Genomic DNA, 12,932 nt, shown 5'->3' with positions numbered 1-12,932 from the left:
AAATGCCTGGCTAATTGGAAAAGGCGCTTAGGGGCTGGCCGGGAGGCGGCGCGGCTGGAGGTGACCCGCTGCTGAATCAGAGGGGCCGGTAACCTTAACCCGCCGGGATCGGAACGGATACGCCGGCCCGGATCGGGTTCCCACCCAAGTTTTCCACCCGCGGCTCCGCCACAGCCGGACGGGGCCGCGGCGAGGGACGGTGGCGTGGCCGGGGGCTGCCGCGGTGCCCCCTCGCCCGGGCGCCCCCGGTGCCCATCGCAAGCCGGCCGGTCTCTAATCCCACCTGCGGGTAACCGAACGGCTCGGACCCCCACGGGCCCTCGTCCCGCTCCGTGGGTCCGGGGCAGCGCAGCCGCCCCCGCCGCGGGCGCTCCGTCCGGCCCCGCCGCGACGCCCGGGCTCGGCAGCGCCGGGGAGCCCCCGCCGGCCCCCGGGGGCCGCCCCGCCTCGGCGGAAGATGCCAACGAATGGGATCCACCAGGTGCTGAAGATCCAGTTCGGGTTGATCAACTGCGAGAGCCGGTACCTGACGGCGGAGAGCTTCGGCTACAAGGTGAACGCCTCGGCGCCCAGCCTCAAGCGCAAGCAGATCTGGACGCTGGAGCAGGATGAAGCCGACAGCTCCATCGTCTTCCTCAAGAGCCACCTGGGCCGGTACCTGGGCGCCGACAAGGACGGGAAGGTGCGCTGCGAGGCGGAGCAGCCGGGCCGGGATGAAGGCTTCAGCATCATCACGCAGTCGGACGGGCGCTGGGCGCTGCAGTCGGCCCCGCACCGGCGCTTCTTCGGCGGCCGCGAGGATCGCCTGTCCTGCTTCGCCCCCAGCGTGACGGAGGGCGAGCTCTGGACCGTGCACCTGGCCATGCACCCCCAGGCCAACCTGCTGAGCGTCAGCCGCCGCCGCTACGCCCACCTGAGCGCCCACGAGGACGAGATCGCCACCGACAGCAACCTGCCCTGGGGGGTGGACGCGCTCATCACGCTCTGCTTCCAGGACAAGAAGTACAGCCTGCGCACGGCCGACGAGCGCTACCTGCGCTGCGATGGCACCCTGGTGCCCGAGCCCGGTGCCGGCACTGGTTACACCCTCGAGTTCAAGGCCGGCAAGTTGGCGTTCAAGGACTGCGACGGGAAATACCTGGCGCCCACCGGACCCACCGGCACCCTCAAATCCGGCCGCAGCTCCAAGCCGGGCAAAGATGAACTCTTTGACCTGGAGGAGAGTCACCCCCAGGTGGTGTTCACGGCGGCCAACGGCAGATACGTCTCCATCCGGCAGGGTAAGAGCTCCCCACACCCCCTGCCCGGTCACAGAGACCCCAATCCTGGGAGAGACCCCACAGTAACAACCCCACAGCGCTGAGCCTATCTGGGGGGGATCCTACAGCCACATCCTGGGGACAAGGCTGCTGGAGAGGGACCCTGGGGGTCCTGAGGAGGGGCTGAGGTCAGCGATGGGCAGGGCTGCGGGGGGAAGGCGTGGGTGTGTGTGTACACACGTGTGTGCAGTGCAGGGCTGCGTGGGCGTGCACAGGGCTGTGGGTGTGAACACGTGCAGGGCTGTGGGTGTGCACAGGTGTGTACGTGCACACACACACACACACACACAGGTGTGCAGCGCTCTGTGCAGCACCCACAGGGTCACACCTTTGCCCGTGCACACCACACACAGTGCCCTGCGTGCACACACGTGTGCAGAGCCAGAGGATACGACCACAGGTGAGCAGAACCCCTTGTCTGAGACCCAAGGGACCCCACTCGCCCCCAGGTGCCCCCCGGGGATGGTGCCACCCCTGCGCCAAGCAGCTTAGTGCTGGGTGAGGGGGGGGACCAGCTATAAATAGGGATTTGTGACCAGATGGACACGGCGGTGACAAGCTGATTAACCAGCCCAATTAGCACAATTGTTCGCAGGAGGACTTGCGGGGGAGGGGGAGGGTGGCCGTGGGGCAGCAGTGGGACAATGGCTGGAATGGGATTGGTCCTGATGGCCACAGCAGGATCGGTGCCAATGGCCACAGCAGGATCAGTGACCATGGACAGAGTGGCTTTGGTGACAGTAGCCAACAGAGTGGAACCGATACCCATGGCTGGAGTAGGATGGGTGCCAGTGGCTGGAATGGGACAGTGACAATAGCTGGACTGGAATTGGTCCTGATGGCCTGAGTGGGACTGGTGACAATGGCTGGAGTGGGACCAGTGCCTGTGGCTGGGTTGGGATTGGTGACAATGGCCAGAGCAGGGTCACCAATGACAACTAGAGTAGGACTAGTGCCAACGTGGGATCGGTGACCATGGCCAGACTGAGACTGCTGCCCAGGGCCACGACAGGACCAGTGCCAGTGGCCGGAGCAGGAGCGATGCTGATGGCTGGAGTGTGACCAGTGCTCACATCCAGAGCAGGACCAGCACCAACACCCACTCTCCCCCCAGGTGTGAATGTCTCAGCAAACCAGGACGAGGAGCTGAACCACGAGACCTTCCAGCTGCAGATCGACCGCGACACCAACAAGTGCAGCCTCCACACCAACACCGGCAGCTACTGGACCCTGGTGGCCCACGGGGGCATCCAGGCCGTGGCCACCGAAATGTGAGCGAGGCTGCAGGGTGGGGTGGAGAGATGGTTTGGCACAGGCACCCCCAATTCACACTGTCCCTCTGTCCCCAGCGCTGCCAACACCATGTTTGACATCGAGTGGCGCGGGCGGCGCGTGGCCCTGCGCGCCAGCAACGGCCGCTACGTCTGCACCAAGAGGAACGGGCAGCTGGCGGCCGTCAGCGACACCGTGGGTAAGTTCTGGGGGGGACCGGGAGCACAGGGGGGGTCCCTGGGATGCTGAGGGCTGGGTGCTGTGCAGGGGAGGATGAGGAGTTCACTCTGAAGCTGATCAACCGCCCGATGCTGGTGCTGCGGGGGGAGCACGGCTTCGTCTGCTACCACCGCGGCTCCAACCTGCTCGACTCCAACCGCTCCGTCTACGACGTCTTCCACATCACCTTCAGCGACGGCGCCTACCAGATCCAAGGTGGGCAGGGGGGCTGTGGGGTGGGCTGGGGTGGCCCTGGGGGTCTGTCCAGCCTGCACTGACACCCCCTCCCCCGGGGCTCCCTGCAGGACAGGGGGGCAAGTACTGGTACGTGGCGAGCAGCGGCTCGGTGTGCAGCGACGGGGACCTCTCCGAGGATTTCTTCTTCGAGTTCCGGGAGCGGGGCCGTGTGGCCATCAAAGGGAAGAACGGGCGGTACCTGCGCGGGGACCCTGCGGGGACCCTGCGTGCCGACAGCGAGTCCGTGCTGCGGGCCACGCTCTGGGAGTACTGACCCCAGAGCCCCCCCTGCGGCCACCGCCGCCCACGGGCACCCCCTGTCCCTGGCAAAGCGTGGTGGTGGCAGTGGTGGCACCATCCGTGGCAGCTGTGACCCCGCCGCTCATGGCATTAAAGTCACCTGGATCGCACTGGGGCAGCGCCGTGTCCTCCTTCACACCGAGATCCAGCCGTGTTTCCCTCCCAGGAGCGCCCAGACCCCATGGAAAGGGCTGATCCGGGGGTCGGGGGGATGCAGGGACCCCAGGGGTGCCACACGGGATGAGGAGGGGGTCAGCAAAGCAAAGCCACTGCTGGCAGGAGCCCGAGGGGTTTGGGGAGCCCCTGGCTCCTCTGCCAGGCTGGGGGTGCAGGGGGGTGGCAGTGGAACTTCCTGACCCCCGAGAGCTGTCAGGACCCTTCGGGAGGATGGAAAGGAACAGAGCCAGGCACGAGGTGAGCAACAGGATCGTTTTCATGGCAGACGACAGAGTTACAGACAGTGGAGAGGTGCGGGAAGGGCCGAGGCCGGACCACGCCGCACCATCATGGAGATACGAGATCATTTATAGAAACAACGGGGGAGCGGAGACCCCCTCCCCTGCCCAGCAGAAAACGGGGCTCCCCCGGGCACAGCACCCTGTTTGTCCTGATCCTGAAGGCGGCTCGGGGGGCTCAGCCCGCGGCCGGCCCGGCTCGGCTCGGCACGGCCACTACACTACCACGGATCCACAAGACAGCGCGGCCCCGGGGGGCTGCCCCGGCCTGGCCGGGCTGGGGGGCGGCGGGACAGGGCTGGGCCAGCCCAGGAGCCCCCGCTCCGCCACCGGAGCCCCGAGACCCTCCCGGTGCTGCCGACAACACGACCACGAAACACGCACAGACACACCCCCCGCCCAGACCGCGGCCGGCCCCGCTCCTGCTCTGGCGGGGTTGGGGTGGGGGGCTCTCCCGTGGGCCCCCACCCCGGCCGGCGGGGTTTGGGGCGGGCTGGCCGCCCCCCGCTCACAGCAGGACCAGGCTGGGGTTCCGCAGCTGCCGGTAGATGTTCAGGAGCTTCTCGGCCGTGGCAGAGCCCTCGGCCCCCTCCTCGCCCAGGGGCGGCTGGTCCCGGAGGGTCTGCGCCTCCTTCAGCAGCATCTGCGGGAGGGGGTCGGGGGGTGAGGGCCGGGATGGGGTGGGGGCTCGCACGGGAGGGGACGGGGGGCTCACCTCGTGGTTGGCCTGGATCTGACGCAGGTACTGCATGCGGAGGTCGGGGGGTCCCGAGCCCTGCGCCGCCTGCTCCAGCACCAGCGCCTGTGCGAGGGACGGAGGGTGCAGGGGGAGCTGGCAGCACCCAGCCCCAGGGACCCCCAGCTCTGGGAGTCACAGCTCCAGCAGCCCCCAAATCCTGAGAGCTCCAACCTTGGGAATTCCCAATCTCAGGGAGTCTGAGCCCTGGGGAGCCCCAGCCTCAGGGCAGCCCAAGCTCCAAACCCAGGACCCCAAAGACTGGGGACTCCCAGCTCCAGTGGTGCTGGTCTGTCACACCGTGGTGCCACAGAAATGCCCCCCATGGCCCCCCAGGCTCCATTCCAGGGGGTTTGGGGTCACTTGGGGTCCCCCCTGCCCCCAGGGGTGTACCTGTATGCGCCGGATGATGGCGTGGTGTGTCCTGCACATGTGGGCCAGGGACGGGCTCTCCATCAGGATCTCCACAGCCTGGATGGGACCTGCAGGGCTCAGGTCATTCATGGCCACCTGGACAGTGAGAGCAGTGTCACTGCCACCCTCGCTGGGCAGTGGGGGGCCAGGACCCTCCCCATGGGCACTGGGTTCCCCAGAAGGCTCCACACACCCCCAAACCCTCCCAGGAGCAGTTTCCCCCAGTCTGGTGCTACCAGGTGAGCCCTGGCAGAATTAACACTGTCACTCATCACCCTGGGGACATCTGAGCTCTCAAGTGCAAATCCACCTGTGCTAGGTATCTGGGGGCCCCTCAGGTGGGATCAGGCAGGAGAGCTGGGCAGAAATCCCTTTTTTCCCTGTGCCTTTAGAGGGGAATTTTGCATGGGGTGGATTTACAACCCAAATCCAAGTGTGTTTTCTAGAACCAAAAAAATGGGAGGAACTGGAGAGGGAGGGAAACGACCACAGCTTTTGGGAAGCCCAGGGTTGGGAGAATGGACTGGGAATGGTGCCTGTCCAGCCCAGCACCAGAACCTCAGCCCCACAGGAGAGGGGTCAGAATGGTGTGGCCATGCACCCACTCATCTCCCTGGCACCAGGAAGGAGCTGGCTTTGTGGGACAGGGAGTTTCCCTGCAGGCTGACCCATTCCTTGGCTCAGGGCTAACCCATTCCTTGCCTCTCTGACGAGCAGCTGGACGTGGCCACCGTCGGGTGCCGTGCCACACACTGATGCCACCTCCGTGCTGCTCAGTGCCTCGGCCCCGGGGTTCTCAGCCAGCAGCCAGCGCAGGGTGGCACAGCAAAGTGGGACATCTGGGGACCAAAGGACAGAGCAGAGATGTGACACTGCTGTCAGCACATGCCTGAGGCAGCCCTTGAAGGGGCAGGGGTAGCACGGGCTGGACCAGCTCTGCTGGGACACGCTGAGCTCAGTCATGTCACTGCCACGTGTGCCAAGGCTGTGGTGGGGGCAGTGGGGTCACACAGCCCTCCTTGCCCAAGGGAAGGGCTGTGACAGTGCCACCCTGCCAGCACCCCTGTACCTGGATGCCTCTGTCATTCCTGGGATGCTCCTCTCCAGGGACTCACCTGTTTCCGAGGTTTTGAGAGCATTTTTCAGCAGCTCCGAGGACACCCGGATGGATGCTGCCGAGGGGGGCAGGTTCTCCTCTCCTGGGGTTTTCCCCTCCTCGGGTTCAGTCTGTTCCTGGGACACTTTGAGGAAGGTCTCCACAGGGTCTGAGGGGGCAGGAGGGGCGTCGGGCCCGGGGGGGCTGCTCCCGAAACGGAGGCACTGGAGCATGTCAATGGTGCATTGGCTGAGGGGCAGGCAGATCCCCTCTCTGTCCGGGGACAGCAGGGGCGAGTCGTCGGGCAGGAAATCATCCAGGTCCTCGGAGGAGTCGGAGCCACTGCCCAAAATATCCCTCAAACTGTAGTAGAGGGCACAGGAGATGGTCAGAGGCAGGTCCAGCTTGGTGTCCGCAGCAGGGCCGAGGGGCAGCGTCAGCTCCCGCTTGTTCCCAGGGAGCAGCTGGTCAATGGGGAAGGTGAAGGTGGTGGCCGAATCCATGGATTCCTCCTCTAAGGCACAGGGGCTGGTCAGGAGCTGGACACAGAGGGTCCAGCCCTCCTCCAGGCTGTACTCGCTGCAGTTTTCCAGCAAGCAGGAGATGGTGACGGTGTCCTGGAGCAGGAGGCAGCTCCAGTTGGCAGTGACGGTGCAGGCGATGGGCTTGTGGCCCTCGTGGCTGGAGAGCAGCGCCGCGCTCACGTTCATCACCTGGTTCAGGCTGGCCAGGGCTCGGTTCCTCTGGTCCACAGCCTTCTTCAGGAAGGACACTCTGCAAGGACAATGTGACAGCCATGAAACAACGGGAGGGACGTGAGGATGGCGCTGTGCTGCCGAGCTGAGCTGCTCCTGGCATGATCCCACAAGAAACCCCAGCTTCTCTGCCATGGCAGCCACAGATCCACGTTCCCACCAGAGCTGACCCTGTGGAGTGGCTCCAGGCCTCAGGAATCCCCCTGTGGATGGAGGGGGGGCTCACCCACAGCCCCTCCCCACACACAGCCAGCCATGCAGGATGGAGGCATGTGCCTGCCCTGCCTGTTACTGCCGGCTTGGCACGCGTGGCAGGCGCCTGGCACCCTGCCTGTGCCACCTTCTGCTGCCATGGCTGCCGCTGCCAGCCCGCCCACAGCGCTGGGGGTGGCTGTGCCATGCGAGGGGGCTGCCCTCAAACACTGCTTTTATATTATCGAGGTTGGGGGGGCTTCCCAGCCAGGAAAGGTAAATGCTGGAGCAGTTTTCCAAAAGAAAAGCTCGAGGAGAGATGGGGGTGTTCAGCCTGGATAAAAGAAGGCTCCAGGGAAACATTAGGGCCCCTTTCAGTGCCTAAAAGGGCTCCAAGGGAGCTGGAGAGGTACTTTGGACAAAGGCATGGAGTGAAGGATAAAAGGAATGGCTTCCTGCTGCCAGAGGGCAGGGTTAGATGGGATATTGGGAAGGAATTGTTCTCTGTGAGGGTGGGCAGGCCCTGGCACAGAGAAGCTGTGGCTGCCCTGGATCCCTGGAACTGTCCCAGGCCAGGCTGGATGGGGCTGGAGCAGCCTGGGATAGTGGAAGGTGTCCCTGCCATGGCAGGGGATGGAATGGGATGAGCTGTAAGGTCTCTCATACCCAAACCATTCTGTGGTTCCATAATTAATTACTGGCAATGACGTGCACAACCCCCAGTTTGGTGCCACCCTTACCTCTCTGAGGTGTCCCCTATCCCTGACAGCAGCTCCTTGATCCTCCGGCCGATCTCAGCAGGGGTCAGCTCCACGTCCGGCTCCTCGGGGCTGCACAGGCCACAGGACACGAGGCGGCCCTTGGCCGACAGGGCCAACAGCTCTGACTCCCCTGTGGGCACAGACAGGGCAGGTCAGGGGCCAGGAAGGGAGCAGGGGCTTCCTGGATGGCTGAGGTGGGGGGACAGGGAGCAGGTGGCAGTGGGGTATGATGGGGACAGACATGGAACACCACAGCACACCCTGCTCACATACACAGACCCCAAGAGGGGACACCACCCTGTGCCTGCCACTCCCCAGCCAAGGCCAGCAGCAGCCAGCTGTCACACAGGGGCTGGCTGGTAGCACACACAGTTCTGCAGGCAGCCAGTCCACAGGCATGTCGAACACCCCCTTTTTGGAGGGAGCCACATCTGAGCTGGCATGGGGCTGTCCCAGGCTGCCCCGTGCAGGGAGCCCATGGTTGCAAGGTCTGGCCAGTTCCTGCAGTGCCAAACTGAGGGACTGGGAATGGGCAAGGAAGAGCAGGAATCACAATGGACAGGAATGACTTAGGAAACCAAGGGGAGCCAACAAGGATGAAAGACAGAGCCCCACCCAGCCCACACAGAGCTGCAGACGGAGGAGAGGTGGGATCCCACCCCGCTGCCCCCAGTACCTTCCGAGGCCCGAGAGGACAAGGAAAGAGCCACGACGCTACAGATACTCAGGCTGGCTGGGGACAGCACGGGGGGCAGCACGCCAGAGCCACTCTCTGTGTCCTCGGGGTCCGAGGAGTCGCCCGCCCAGTCCAGGTCGACGGCGGAGATGTCCGAGTGGGTGCTGTAGTACATGCGGGAGCCGCTGCCGCAGGCCGCGCACAGGATGGGCCCTCGCAGGTAATACTCCCTGAGCTCCGGCACCGTGGCCTCCTCCCTCTGATCCGCCTTCATGGCCACCATCTTCCCGTAGTGGCCCACGGCCACCACGCAGTCACAGCCGGGCTCGCCCGCGGGCGGCTCGTCCTCGGCGTCGTCGTCGGCCGCGCGCCGCTCGGTGCGCAGCGCCCCGATGAACACGATGGGCTCCTCCAGGTGGTGCAGGATCTTCACGGGCGGCGCCGGCGTGGACACGTCGCGGCAGCCGTCGGCGGCGGGCGAGGAGCTCAGGGCTTTGAGGGGCACGGAGCAGAGCTGCCCGTCCGGGAAGCCGCACAGGATCATGGGCGACTCCAGCATGGCCGCGTCGATGCCGAAGAGGAGGCTGAAGAGGGGCTCCTCCAGCACGAAGCCCCCCGAGCACCACAGCCCCTGCGTGCCGGGCGCGGCCGCGCAGCACAGCACGGGCAGGAAGCAGGAGGGTGGCGCGTCCCCCGTGTCCCCAGGCGGGGATCCGGGGCAGAATTCCACCTGGCTGACCTGCCGGTACGGGGGCCCGTCCTGCTCCGGGCGCGGCAGCTCATGCAGCCGCATCCACCACTTGCCCTCGTCCTGGGCCAGCGTGATGACGAAGGTGCTGAGCAGGGTGAACATGCTCAGGCTGGCGTCGGGGAAGATGCAGGAGTCCGCTTCCACCGGGAAGACGCCGGAAGGGCCGTTGCTTTCTTGGCCGTCGCCGTCCGTCTGCTCCATTAACCTTTGGGAAAACGGGGAAGAGCTCTGAGCCAAGCCATGGGGAGAAGCCAGCGTGTCTCTTGGCCGCCTCTTTGCCTGGCCCTGGGAAATGAACTCTTGCAGGAGAGCTTTTAGCATCAGCAGAGAGGGATCCAGAGCCTCACGCTTCCCATGGCAGGAAGGGCAGCCCTGGGAGCCCAGGCTCACCTGCTCTGCTGCTCCAGGGACACGCAGTAGATCCCGCTGTGGGCGCACAGGATGTAGAGCTGCCGAGGCTGGGGCAGCAGCTCCACGTGCCACACCTGGTCAGGGCAGCGGAACACAGCCTGGCAGCGGGGACAGAAGCAAATGTCACCTCCCATGGCAACCGGAGGGGCGGTAGGGACAAGGTGGCTCCCTGCGGAGGGGGATCCAAAGCGATTTCCAGGGACAAACAGATCCCTGGGCAGCACCCAGCTGGGTGTTCCTGGGCAGGGGGTGGGAGAGGGGCTGAGGCAGCCTGTCATTCCCGCTCCCTGAGGGGAAGGAAAACAGGGAGCAGGGTACGTGCTCTACTTTGCCGAGCGGGAGAGCAGTGTGGGAGGCAGATCCCGCTCTTACAGCGGTGGATTTCTTAGAAATGATAATCAGAACAAATTAACAAAGGCAGCAGCGTGTCAGTCAGGGTGCTGTGACAGCAGGGACAGCCACCAGGTCTGGGGGGAGAAGCCTCTGTGCTGGGGGGAATGAGCCTGTGGAGTCTGATCCAATGTGGGGTGTCCTACAGGATTGGGAGAGGGGCCAGCTGGCAGCACCCCCAAAACAAAGGGTGCTGCTTGTAGGGCTTGTTTGTTGGATCCTGACAGAGAGAATCCAGGCATAGGGAGTGGGGACGTGACTGGGGGTTGTCCCCATGGGATGGGGGACACAGGGTGAACCCCCAGCCCGCCAAGCCCCTCACCTTGAGCACTTTGCCCTCCTGGTCATACACGTAGACGAACTCGGTGCCGTTGGAGAGGTAGATCTCGTTCTCGTGGCACAGCACCCGCGGCTTGCCCGCCACCAGCCCCCCCACCGGGCAGCAGAATCCGGCCAGGTAATCCACCCTGTGCCCCACCTGTGCCATGGTGCCGGCCTGGGGATGTGGGGAGGGGGCGGGGGGACACCGAGGGTGTGAGGGGCTGAGCTCAGAGCCCCAAGCTGTGGGCAGCGTGCAGTGACACAGCCCTGCAGACCCCCGTGCCCCTCTTGGAGCCCCCCAGCCCATCTGGACCTACAGTCCCCCCACCCCTGAGCCCCACAGCCTCTTTCCCCCCTGAATGAGACCCTCAGGTCCAGCCCCACAAACAGCCCCTTCCCAAGCATCAACCTCAGCCTCTTCATTGCGATCTCCACAGCCCCCAGACTCCCCCACATCACAGATCTTGTACCCCAGACCCACCCCAGAGCCCCCCACATCACAGATCTTGTACCCCAGACCCTCCAGACCCACTCCACACTCCCCACATCACAGCCCTTGTACCCCAGGCTCTCCAGACCCACCCCAGAGCCCCCTACATCACAATCCTTGTACCCCAGACCCTCCAGACCCACCCCAGAGCCCCCCACATCACAATCCTTGTACCCCAGACCCTCCAGACCCACCCCAGAGCCCCCCACATCACAATCCTTGTACCCCAGACCCTCCAGACCCACCCCAGAGCCCCCAGCATCACAGCCCTTGTACCCCAGGTCCCTGTCCCACAGCCCCCCTTCCCCGACTGGGACCCCCAAGCCCCCCCAAGCCCAACTCCACCGGCAGTCCCCCACCCCAGACCCATCCCCACCCAGCCCACAGCCCCCCACCCCAACCCTCATCCCCCCCATCCCGCCCCCCCCCAAATCCCTCCCGGAGGGGCCGCGGGTACCGGGCGGGGGGCGCGGGCGGCTCCGCTTTACGGCTGCGCGGCGGCCGCCGCAATGGGCGGGGGGGAGTTTACGACAGGCCGTAAAGCGGCGCAAGGCGGGGGGGCGGCTCCCGGGGCTCGGTACCGGGAGGGGAGGAACCCCCGCCCCGAAAGTGACCCCCCCCTATCCCGGCACGGCTGAGAAAGGAGCGAGGCGGTGCTGGCGGCAGCGGCTTTATTGATAGAGAGAGGGGCCGGGTGCGATGCTCCAGAGGGGCAGAGCCCCCCCGAGCTGACCCTGACCCGCGGGGATGGACTCCCCAAAATTCTGGCTGAGTCCCCCAAGTGATGACCCTGAGCCCCCCAGCTTCAAACCCCACAAGCGATGTCCCTCCACCCCCCAAGCTGAGCCTCCTCCAGCCATGTCTCTACCCCTCCCCGTCTTTCTGAGACCCCCCCAAAGTGATGCCCCTGTGCCCCCGGAGCCCCCCGGCCGCCCCCGCCCCGCTCACTGCGGGGTCCCGGGGGCCCTGCGGGGGCTCTGGGGCATCGCCCCCCGGCGCGGCGGGCCTGCAGCGCCCCGGGCCCGGCTCAGCTGCTCCACGGAAGCTTCGAGGTGGGCGAAGCGATCCGAGAGCCGGCCCAGCTGCTCCTTCAGGCCGCGGAAATCCCGGTACAGCTCGTCCAGGGCTCCCGACAGCGCCGGGATCCTGCGGGCGCAGCGGCGTGAGGGCAGGGACCCCCAAATATCCCCCGAGAGACCCCAAATATCCCCTCAGGGACCCCCAGCCCCTCACCGGCCGTAGTCGGGCAGCACGGTGTGGTGGTCCGACATCAGCAGGTTGCGCAGCTGGGACGTGATGGCGAATTTCCAATTGTCCAGGACCAGCGTCAGGTTGGCGCAGCCCCTCGCCGAGGCTCTCTGGGCTGGAGGGGCCGGGCTGGGACCACGAGCAGGAGCAGGAGCCTCACCCAGCCCCTCACCTGGGACCCCACCAGCCCTGGACAGGACTCCCCACCCAGCCAGCTGCCCGCTCAGGCCCTTCTCCATGCCCACAGCCCGGTGTGAAGGAGGTCCCGAGCAGAAAGGGGTGCTGAGGGTTAGGAATTACCATCTGCTCCATCGTCCCACGCCGCCGGCCGCCGGCCCGGCCTGGCTGCGCAGCTCAGAGCCACGAGGAGCAGGACGGGAAGCAGCCGGGCCATGGCAGGGCCGTGTCCCCGTGTCCCCAAGGTGTGCTGTCCCCCAGGGCCAGGCTGGGCAGCTGCCACCTCCCCGCTCCTGCAGCCGCAGCCGCTCTCCGGGCTGCGCTCCCCGGCTCTGGCTCCCGCCGCTCCCGCTCCCCCTTTTCCAGCCTGGGGCTGGCACCGGGCCCGGCCGCACGCGGCTCCGGAGCTGATTGCAAACAGACCGCGCACACGAGCCCGGACACACAGTCCTGGTGGGAATGTGGAGCATCCCAGCCCTGGCCGGGCGCAGGTGACAAAGCACAGGAGGCTCGGTGCTGTGTCCTCGCTGTTCCAGATGGAACATGGAGCAGCCTGGTCCCATCCTGGCACAGATGACAAAGCACAGTGTCCCCCCATTCCCACTGGGAACACAGAGTATCCCAGCCCCACCTGGGGTGAAGGAGTGCAGGAGGCACACACTGAGGTGCAGCATTCCCCTATTCCCGTTGGGAATGTGCAGCACCCCGGGAC

The 12,932-nt window shown here is 65.7% G+C and overlaps 3 protein-coding genes across 4 annotated transcripts; 1 reads left to right on the top strand and 2 right to left on the bottom strand.

The window, feature by feature from the left end:
- Window positions 1-457: 457 nt before the first annotated feature.
- FSCN2 (fascin actin-bundling protein 2, retinal) lies at window positions 458-3,321 on the top strand. The gene is made up of 5 exons (XM_033076884.1): window positions 458-1,280; window positions 2,434-2,590; window positions 2,669-2,790; window positions 2,859-3,026; window positions 3,116-3,321. Exons 1-5 carry the CDS (start codon window positions 458-460, stop codon window positions 3,319-3,321), a joined length of 1,476 nt encoding a protein of 491 aa, XP_032932775.1.
- Window positions 3,322-3,762: 441 nt separating this feature from the next.
- FAAP100 (FA core complex associated protein 100) lies at window positions 3,763-11,295 on the bottom strand. 2 transcript variants are annotated; one of them, XM_033077010.2, is made up of 10 exons: window positions 11,253-11,295; window positions 10,307-10,480; window positions 9,574-9,692; window positions 8,433-9,388; window positions 7,736-7,886; window positions 6,068-6,822; window positions 5,655-5,791; window positions 4,932-5,048; window positions 4,518-4,604; window positions 3,763-4,445 (listed from the first exon to the last, which is right to left on the bottom strand). In XM_033077010.2, the coding sequence occupies exons 2-10, from the start codon at window positions 10,469-10,471 to the stop codon at window positions 4,311-4,313; spliced, it is 2,622 nt and encodes an 873-aa protein (XP_032932901.1). In that variant the 5' UTR covers window positions 10,472-10,480; window positions 11,253-11,295; the 3' UTR covers window positions 3,763-4,310. The 2 variants fall into 2 exon arrangements, with proteins under 2 accessions (XP_032932901.1, XP_032932900.1); XM_033077009.2 differs by lacking the exon at window positions 11,253-11,295 and having other exon boundaries at window positions 10,307-10,608.
- Window positions 11,296-11,739: 444 nt separating this feature from the next.
- LOC117005450 lies at window positions 11,740-12,929 on the bottom strand. Its single transcript, XM_033077067.2, has 3 exons — window positions 12,344-12,929; window positions 12,029-12,158; window positions 11,740-11,941 (listed from the first exon to the last, which is right to left on the bottom strand). The coding sequence occupies exons 1-3, from the start codon at window positions 12,816-12,818 to the stop codon at window positions 11,740-11,742; spliced, it is 807 nt and encodes a 268-aa protein (XP_032932958.1). The 5' UTR covers window positions 12,819-12,929.
- Between the last annotated feature and the right edge of the window lie 3 nt (window positions 12,930-12,932).

Source organism: Catharus ustulatus, chromosome 20 (assembly GCF_009819885.2).
Source record: "Catharus ustulatus isolate bCatUst1 chromosome 20, bCatUst1.pri.v2, whole genome shotgun sequence".
NCBI classification, from domain to species: domain Eukaryota; kingdom Metazoa; phylum Chordata; class Aves; order Passeriformes; family Turdidae; genus Catharus; species Catharus ustulatus.
This window is presented reverse-complemented; position numbering and strand designations above follow the sequence as displayed.

Excerpts from the sequence above, each read along its gene's own strand:
- FSCN2 (XM_033076884.1), top strand. The coding sequence starts at position 458 with ATGCCAACGAATGGGATCCACCAGGTGCTGAAGATCCAGTTCGGGTTG. Across the intron at positions 1,281-2,433 it reads ATACGTCTCCATCCGGCAGG|GTGTGAATGTCTCAGCAAAC; the intron begins GTAAGAGCTCCC and ends CTCTCCCCCCAG. Across the intron at positions 2,791-2,858 it reads GGCCGTCAGCGACACCGTGG|GGGAGGATGAGGAGTTCACT; the intron begins GTAAGTTCTGGG and ends GGTGCTGTGCAG.
- FAAP100 (XM_033077010.2), bottom strand. The coding sequence starts at position 10,471 with ATGGCACAGGTGGGGCACAGGGTGGATTACCTGGCCGGATTCTGCTGC. Across the intron at positions 9,389-9,573 it reads TCCCTGGAGCAGCAGAGCAG|GTTAATGGAGCAGACGGACG; the intron begins GTGAGCCTGGGC and ends GTTTTCCCAAAG. Across the intron at positions 7,887-8,432 it reads GTCCTCTCGGGCCTCGGAAG|GGGAGTCAGAGCTGTTGGCC; the intron begins GTACTGGGGGCA and ends CTGTGCCCACAG.
- LOC117005450 (XM_033077067.2), bottom strand. The coding sequence starts at position 12,818 with ATGGGGGGACACTGTGCTTTGTCATCTGTGCCAGGATGGGACCAGGCT. Across the intron at positions 12,159-12,343 it reads GTGGGACGATGGAGCAGATG|CCCAGAGAGCCTCGGCGAGG; the intron begins GTAATTCCTAAC and ends CGGCCCCTCCAG. Across the intron at positions 11,942-12,028 it reads GTGCTGCCCGACTACGGCCG|GATCCCGGCGCTGTCGGGAG; the intron begins GTGAGGGGCTGG and ends CTGCGCCCGCAG.